The 9,486-nt window shown below is 39.5% G+C and overlaps 1 protein-coding gene across 1 annotated transcript in view; it reads right to left on the bottom strand.

Moving 5' to 3' along the window:
• Positions 1-6,031: 6,031 nt before the first annotated feature.
• chrdl2 (chordin-like 2) overlaps positions 6,032-9,486 on the bottom strand; it is a 10,555-nt gene continuing 7,100 nt past the window's right edge. The window contains exon 11 of the mRNA XM_037687568.1: positions 6,032-6,495. Coding sequence (XP_037543496.1) covers positions 6,362-6,495 — 134 coding nt within the window. The 3' untranslated portion in view covers positions 6,032-6,361. The remainder of the gene's footprint in view (positions 6,496-9,486) is intronic.

Here is a 9,486-nt window from a genome sequence, read left to right as displayed (position 1 = left end):
TATGGGGCTTCTAAGTTGGTCTCTGGATGAACGATCAGGTTTGTTCCGTTGAAGAGTTGCATCATGGAGTTTGGTAGAGCATCAGAAACGACAGCATGCTCTTTAGGTGTTGCAGGTGTGTTTAGTCTGGTCAGAAATTCAGTGGATGACAAAATGGTTCCGTTATCATTTAACAGCTGTTGGACAAGAATAGTTCCATTATCCATCCAGTTTTTATAGTAAAGTGACTTATTCTTATACAGAATATTCCCTTTGTTCCAAATGTAATATGTAGTTGGAGAGAAGTTGTGTTTGTAGACAAGTTTCCATGCCAGGAGAGCCTGTTGGTGAAATTTTGATAACTTTATAGATAACTTTTCGATTTTATAATCACATTTTAATAAGATTTGGAGTCCACCTACCGGATTTAAAATTTGGTTGGGGAAAGTGTTCCAAAACATTTAATTTTAAATGAGTTATTTAGCATTTCAAAAGTTAGGACATCTAATCCACCAGATGTTTTGTTGTTGCAGAGAATATCTGCAATAACATAATATGCATGTTGGAGTAGCTCTGGATTTTTTCTGAAACCTTTTTACTTTTGGACATTTGTTATGATGTGTAACCATGGCAACAAGGTGTTTTTTTTTTTTTAACAACCAGTAGCAGCTGATTAACATCTCAAAAGATCAATAATATCTCAGCTACAGCCCCAAATCTCAAATGAGTTGAAAAGGAGGCGCCGTAGACGAATTCCCATCAATCTGGTGGCGGTGCTCGAGTACCTGACAGTCGAGATCCTGGAGCTGGTGGGAAACTCGGCTCGTGACAACGGGATGACTGGGAGCATCCCCCAGCACTTTCATCTGTCGCTATGGCGATGAGGCACTTTGCAGACTGCTGGGCAGTGTTGTATAAAGTACCTCAAAGTGATACTTCAGTGAAAGTACAAGTACCTTACCATAAAATTATTTTGGTAAAAGTTAAAGTCTCCTTTAAAATTATTACTTAAGTAAAAGTCTTAAAGTATCTGACATTTAATGTACTTAAGTATCAAAAGTAAATTTCTCTTATAAAATGTACTTAAAGTAAGAGTATTAAGTAAAAGTAAATGGTTAGAATTTCCAAAACAACATTTATTGGGCGCAATATCCAGCGACAAAAACTTTGAAAGTTTGAACTGAACAATGAAAGATTGCTCTTTAAAAAGTCTGATTCTAACAAAGTATCATTCAACCTTTATTAACCTTTATTAACAAAGCTGTTAGAAAGTCCACATTGTTGTGTAGTTGGTTTGTTTACTCGTTCTGTTTGGTTATGGCTTGTTTCTTTCTGACTAATTAATAATATAGAATAATATAAGAGCATAGGAACTATGCTCTTGAAGCAGTTCATGTCCTGGAGAACACCAAACTTCTTCTTTTTAGCAGCTACCGTCATTTTCACGCCGATCATGAATGTGTCTCCACTGTGAGTCAACAAAGCTCTACATGTATAGTAACGACTGATACCTGCATCGAGCTCGTTCACAGCGGGAGCTGCAGGTTTCACACAGCGGTGGGGGAGAGGCTGGGTTTGTAATTGAGAGTGTCAGGGAGAGAGAAGTGGCCGCATGAAGTCACAGTCTGGGAGAACAAACATTGCCCAATCAGATTTCTTCTCATTTTAAATTGTACATTTAAATTGTATCTTTAAAATAAGTCCAGCCGCTGCTCCAGTCCGAGAAATTGCAAATGGTGGATCATTGTTTTGAAAAGTTTCTGAAGGATCCAGTGACTCCGCCCCCGACCAACCAGTGACCGACAGTGTTCTGATGTCACGTTTTAGTACCTCTTCGTTCGGGTTAGAACCACAGAGCCAAGGGTACTGAAAATAGTAACAGGTGCTAAGTACCGGTACTAATGGAAAAGCCTCAGAACCGAGCCAAGTAGGGTCCAGTCGGCCCGTACCGGTACTAATGGAAGGGGCATAAGATGGTTAAGGGAAATGTATTGAAGTAAAAGTGAAAGTCGCTTGAAATGTAAATAACGAAGTAAAGTAAAAATATGCCAAAATTCTACTTAAGTACAGTAACAAAGTATTTCTACTTTGTTACATTACAACACTGCTGCTGGGAGGAGTGACCATTGCTCAGGGAGGGATTCGACCCGGCATTTGGGCAGGAGGACCGAGAGACCCGCCGGATCTGACAGCAAGTTGGATCCTGGTGGACGGATCGGCATCTGTGTATTCTTCAGATTTGCTGCAGGAGATCCTTTCTGCCCACAGCTATCAGCATCTATAACAACTCTTGAATGATACCAGGATGAGATACAACAACACTTAATTTCCCTTTGGGATTATTAAAGTAGTTTTGAATTGAATTGAATGTGGATATGATAGAAATCATCAAGCCTCTGTCTCATTGAGAGGATGAGCTCCTCGTTCCTAAAGATTCTCTCAGCCGTGCTGTCTGTGTGGGTGTCTGTAATAAAATCACACCACTCAGTCCACTGACGGCCAACTGACCTTGAACCTGATAATAGTATTTGTGTGTCTTCTTTAGGCAGGCCTTGCTTTTAACAGTGAGGTGTTTCACATTTTCCACATCGCAACACTTTACCTCAGCTAACCCAAATGGTGTTTCTTTTGAGTTGAAGACTTTCGCATCGGGGCTGGCTCCAAGGTGAGGCGCATCAGGGACCCACATGGCATTACAGAGACGTCATACAAATCTGAATACTGTCTCAGTACTTCAGGTTCCACATCCAATCCCCTTTTCATAGCGGCTGTCTGGGGAGTTCCTCTCAGTGCCCGAATACTGCCCGCGCTCATGGCGTAGTTCACTGAACCTGCTGGCTGCAAGTCGGGGCTTGCGTACCTCAGTCCACCTGTCATTCTGACTGTTGTCTCGTTTCTTCTTCAATAGCAGCACAGATCTCGGGTGTTACCTTCAGGCTCTCCAAATGGCAGTGTTGCTTGTAGTTGGGCTCAAATTGAAGTGGAAATGTAAAGTTGTATCTGGCAACAGGTAACAGAAGGAACTCATGGGCACCTGGATGTTTAATTATGTCTCTACTTATTTCAGGAGGGCACTGGTAGGAAAGCACAGATCCAAATGGCACAGGGACAAATTTAGAGTCCGTCAAAGTAAGTGTTTCAAGTCCATGCAACGACTTGCAGAATCCCTGGTTGTGGACGTGTGTCTTTCAGTTTCTCCCCGCTCGCCATGACGTGAGGATCTGGAAGTGGACCTGCCGAGTGAGGTACAAGGATTTGTAGCCTTTGTCCAGTTTTGAACGTGTTGCCAAAGAAAATGTATCGACAAGTTGTGATATATCTTCAGATCGTATTTGTGGCAGATGTAGTAGTGACTGTGTAAACTCCATACGCCGCGTTGAGTCAGAGCAGACGTCACGTGAAAAGGATCTGTACCCTTCCATTTAATGACAGCTCTCTCATTAGCCACATAATAAAGCTGATTGTTATTTGTACTATAATGGGGCCAAAGTTTGAACTACTACATTTTGATTTTTCTCACTCCTAAGTATGTGAATTTCTCTTTAACAGGAATACCATTAATTTCTGTTAGTGTGCAGTCTTTTAGTGGGAACAGAACAGATTTATTAAGGTGACTCCTGCCTGTGCCCTGTCCCCGGCGTGATGTCATCCGCCTTTGTTAATCATCAACCGTGTGCTCAGGTGTGTTCTTGACTTGTTTCTTTGTTTACATATTTTGTCATACCTGTGTGGCTTGAACGTGTGTCAGGGGAATTTACTTTGTAGGTAAAGGTCATGGATGTTATCACTTACTGATGTTAAAGTAATGTAGAACTGTGTGTGTGAGTTCGAGTTGTTTTGTCTGAATAAGAGAAAACTGCAGGAGCACGGAGCATGTGCACCTGATTAACTCCGACTCCTCTAAACTGGAAAACAGAGGTGTTTTGACCTCGTTTCTGTCGGATAAACTTTATAAAAAGATGCTTTTTTATGCTGGCTGTGGGCAAACCTTGTGACCGGAGCTTCAATGTAACAGCTTGTGTAATTGTGTGTTCACTCCACCCCCCTGCAAGGAGTTAAACTGGATCGAAAAATCTCGTATCCTCAGAGCGGCTTATTTGAGTAATGAGTTGATGATTAAATTATCCAACAACGTGAAAAATAAAAGCATAACCATCATATTCTATGACAGCTAAGAGCACTTGGGACTGTAATGTTGGACTTTAAAGCTTTCCAACATTAATCTTGATGACAAACATGTTTTTTCTTTACATGAACTTTTAGTCTTAAAAACATCTCCAGATGAGGATGCATTTAGTAAAAAAATATATATATATTAAACAAAAGTAATTTTATCACTCTTTTGTGGCTGCTGACTCAGTAAGAGAATCTAACAGGAAAAAAGTTATTTTATATTAGTTTAGATAAAACGTACGTAACATCATTTCAGAGTGATAGTTTTAATTTAGTTGTGTGTTTCTCTTTTTCGCATGATACATTGTGGAAGAATAAACATTTTTCTCAAAGTTTCAGTGAGGAAAAAAGAAAACGTGACTCTATATGTGATGCACTCATTTTCTATCGCTCTTGGCTGCATCTAAATAAAACAGCGTTTAAAGCTGTCTGCAGTGCATCAGCCTTAATGACTATGATGGATGGTTTCATTGCAGGAATTTTATTCGTCTTTCGCTTCACAATAAAAGCACCAGATTCTTCGCTTTATTCTTTAAGCTGTGAAACAGGCACAGTTACGCCAACGGAGTCCTGAAAAATAACAAACGACACAGACGGCAGCCATCGTGCTCTTTTAAAGGCGAAACGCTCGAGTTATTAAACTTGTCTGATAACGGACACGGAGTGGGAACGTTTTAGGATTCCTTCAACTTTTGACTTCCGTGCCACCATTAACAACTTTTAAAGTTTATCTGGACTTTTGGACATTAACATCTCAGAACCTCTCTGCTGTAGTTTACATTCCGACCTCTAATGAACCATTGAGTCTTTCTTAAAAGCAACTATGAACTGTCTAATACCATCGTTCACGCTTACCGTGGTCAAAGATTCAAATAATACCCAGAATACACAGTTCTGCATTTTAATGGAGTCAATACAGAGTGCATTTAGACAAACCAGCAGAGTCCAACTCAAAATACAACTGGTGACGGTATAACAATGTCAAGATAGAAAGATGCTCCCGATATTGGTGCCGCATGATATTAGCAATGTGTTTATAAGAACCAGTATAGTTTAAATAAGGCGACAACCAATATGTAGTCAACCTTAAAAACGTTTACATTCTCAAAACCATAAATGTGTCACGGTTCTCCACGAGATACAAAAATACTTCATATTTTTAGACGCTTGCTCCGATGGTTTGTTGGTCCCAGATAGTTTAACATCAATGTTACAGATGACAAATACCCAACAACTTTATTTGTACACCAATCTGAACAGACTCGACTGAAACAGCTGCGACCAATCGTTTAATGGGGTCAGTAACTTTTTTTAATCAAAACCTGTGTCAACATTTTCAGCAGGTCAAGCTAGCTTTTGGTCCAGCTGAGCCCAGAAAAGACCACTTTTCATATTTCCTAACCACTACAGATGAAAATTATTGCACAAAATCTGTAGTTTTGGAGAAGCCGTGTTCATTAAATCCCACACTAGTTGATACTTTAAGGTCATTTCCTCCCACTCTCCACATATCAGTGGCTATAGTGGCTCATCTCTTATGACTATGGGGACTATCTGGTCGTGTCCACGGACAAACTCAATGCCTTCGTCGGCCTTCCTCATGCATATGTATTATGATGTCATCAGTATGCTGCTATTTCTGTGCTGAGGTTGTTTTTTTTTTTTTTTTCATCTTGCACACTGTGTCCCATCTAGGACATAGTGTTAGATATGATTTGTTTTGCACCTCCCCTTCCCTCGTGTTTCTCTTTTCTTTATCTAAATGAAAAGGGCAGAGCCTCCCACGAGGTCGCGGTCTCAGACACCTCCGTCTACCCATGTCTGTTTGTGTTTTTACTTGGACGGGCTGTACTGAAGTGTAATTTCGTTGTGCTTCGGTGCAATGACAATAAAGCTGATTCTGATTCTGATAATGTTACGGCTGATGAGCGTACCCACCAGGTAAATAAGAGAAACTCTTCGTCTTTGTCTTTGTTAGTCTGTAGATATATCAAAGAGAACAACATTTCAGTTGTTCCAGATTCAGTCCAAATCTAAGGCTGGAGTCCACCTCATCACCACGGTGCTGTGACAAAATCATTGCATAAAAACTCAAACAAACACGATACATCAAATAAAAAACACAAATAAGCATTTCCACTGGTATAAATAAAAACCAAGTGCACGTTTTATAAAGATATATGTTTGCCGTACTTTTCGCGGGAGCAGGTCATGGTGAACACAGGTCGTCGGATAGTTTAGGGTTCAGGAAAGTCATTATCTCCCGTATGCCGTCTTCACACACTGCGGTCCCAGAAGATGTACTCAGGTTTTTTCCCTCTTCTTTAAATTTTCTCCATGTTTCTGAAAATAAAAATGAATTAATGAGAATCAGGTGCACAAGCACACACAAAAAGCAAAGTAATGGTGAAGAAATATTACTTTAGGATGTCAGTACAGACAACAGATGCTCTATTTGTCACAGCTCAAAAAACAGTTTATATTTGTCTCTTTAAGAGAAAGAAACCAAGATGTTTTTCACGAAGCTGTCATTTTAAGTGCAAAAGGAGCCGTATCTCAATAAACCGCCAGCAATTTGTTACACTAAAAATACACGAGAAGATAAACCTCGATATGCAGCACGACAGTTCAGCCTTTAATGGTGATGCAGTGTGATTCAACCAGTGAGGACCCCTCAGAGCCTTCTGTGCCATCAGAGAAGGCCTATAAATTCAGTACATGTGAAATGTTACATTCAAGAGTTAATTTTAAAATTATTTTATAGACGGCACATTGGTGCAGTGGTAGAGCTGCGAGAAGGTTGCCTGATTGATTGCCCACCCGGGGCCTTTCTAGGTGGAGTTTGCATGTTCTCTCCGTGGATGCGTGGGTTTTCTCCAGATACTCCGGTTTCCTCCCACAAACAAAAAACATGCATGTTAGACTGATTGGTGACTCTAAATTGTCCCTAGGTGAGTGAGAGAGTAAATGGTTGTTTGTTTTGTTTGTCTCTATGTGTCCCTGTGATGGACTGGTTTACCCCTTTTTATTTTAATTTTCCTTATTTATCTTATTTTCTGTAAACTACTTTGCAGTGAGCAAGATACGTTTTACAGTAGTCCCTCATTACTTCACGTTTCATTTTTCGCGGACTCGCTCTATCGCGGCGTTTCAAAGTAAAGATTGGACATGACACACAATTAATTGGCTGATTGATAGATGAGCCGCACGATCGGCATGGAATTTTTATTTAAAATAAATCATTTAAAATTATTTAGCACCTGCTGTCCACAGCTGAAGGAGAAGCTTCCTCCTGCACCACGTCAGATCTCCGCTGTGCAGCGGAGAAGTGGGCGTGGCCGAGAGCGCTGGCAGATGGCAGCCGGTGGCAGAGAGCTGAGATCATGACATGCTGTTTTAGTGTTTAGAGTTTAGAAAATTGTTAGGGACATTGCAAGAGTGTGGGAAGGGTTTAAAACGCCTTAATATGTATATAAATACTAAAATAAACTACTATTTGCGTGTGTAATTTTTTTCCATCTCTTGTACCACATGAGATGGTAATGACAATAAAGTTTACTTGAACTTGGACTACTGTATCCTTCGTGATTTTTCATTTATCGGGGGAGGCACTGTATTTCATGAAAACCCAGTTATCCAATCAGATTCATTTAAGTTCTTGTCTCCAGGCAGAAACACATTTGAAGCTTCTTTCTCATTGGTCAGGACTTCACTGCCAAGAGAGAAGGCTGAGCTCAGTCAGAGTCTCTGCAGGGTGAGTTTGTTTAATAACTGACAGGAAAATTAACCAATCAGAATGCTGATGTAGAGTGGGTGGGAACAAAACACAGCTCTGAACCTTCAGGAAGGCCCTGCAGGTGTTTATTTTATTTTATTATTATTATTATTATTATTAGCACGTGAAGATTTGTGATGCATTTAATTGCAATCTGTAAATTCAAAAATTCACACAGAAAATGTAGTTGTTCTAAAAAAAATGAACATTAAATATAAAATTTATGTTTATGTTGATCATTTTCAATATTTAAGTTGTGTTTTAGATTCATTAAATGATGAAATTTTGCATAAACTGTAAGCTCTGTGGATTACTGTTAATTTTCACTCTGAATTCATGAAATTGCATGTTGTACTTTAACACCAGAGACTGGATGAGCTGCATGGCATGCTGGGTAGTCTTGGGACAGAAATGGGTGCACCTTTTTCAGGTTATGTGTTGAGATGGGTTGCCGGTGATGCTTGTTCTGTTTAGTGTTTGGTTTGCATTTGTATTCCGGTTGTCATTAGCGACTTTTAAAAAAGACACTACTGGTATACGACATTTGACGGTTGTACCTGATGGACAAAATGAGGAAAATAATTTCTTTTCAGCGAGTTCTTGGGTTATCAAACTGAGGAAAGTGGCGTTAGTAAACTGGAACTCCATAATGACTTCAACATCAGCGTGTTATGGATTATTACAATGTTGTTTCCTGACTGAACGTCAATCACTTAAAATCACAGCTCAGAGTTTAAAGCAGAAGGAACAGAACAAAGAATAAAATGAAGTCAGAAGCCCCTGCAGCCGCTCTGAACCGAAAATATAAAACTACCGTGTTTTCCGGTGTGTAAATTGCAGTTTTTTGTATAGATTTGTCAGTCCTGCGACTTATACGTTTTTATTTTCCATATTCATAACGCAATTTTTGACTGACACTTTATATTTCGAAGAACTGCAACAGCAAGTGCTCCAGTGCACGCTCGATTCACTCAGCTGGAGAGCTAGTGTACTGGTTATAAAATTGTTTCAGTTAAAAAAGGACAAAAAAAAACATTAAGAAAAATAATATTGTTTTGTATTATTTGGCCAAAATTGTATTTGGTTCATGGTAATATGTGGGAAATGGAAAAAAAACACCATAATTCATTCCTCAGTTGAAGTAAAATTCATGAGAATAAGATGCACTGATTGCTGATTTAGCGATCTATGATAGATTTTTCTGGTCTTGCAGTTCAAAGGTCACAGAATGATGCAGTAGAATAATAAAACATTTTAAATGCATTTTCTTTAATGTTACTTTTCTAACTATAATTGTTTATAGATTTTAGAGAATGATACAATTTCAAAGTTTACGTTTTGAGAGTTTTATTTACCCATCGTGTCTCGATTAGTTATGTCTAAACTAACACAGGTGAAATGTGTTGCTTCTGCTCGCCCATTGCAACACTGGATGTGACAGAAGTAACACCGTGTCTTTGTCTGTTTCACCTTTTCCCTTTACAGGGGTATAACACTAGTGACTCCGGCCGCGATGGGTGGGTGGAAGGAAGGATGGATGGATGGATGGATGGATGGAT

This window comes from Nematolebias whitei, chromosome 14 (genome assembly GCF_014905685.2).
Source record: "Nematolebias whitei isolate Nwh7 chromosome 14, NemWhi1, whole genome shotgun sequence".
Lineage (NCBI taxonomy): Eukaryota > Metazoa > Chordata > Actinopteri > Cyprinodontiformes > Rivulidae > Nematolebias > Nematolebias whitei.
The sequence above is the reverse complement of the archived record's forward strand: the minus strand, read 5'-3'. Positions and strand labels throughout refer to the sequence as shown.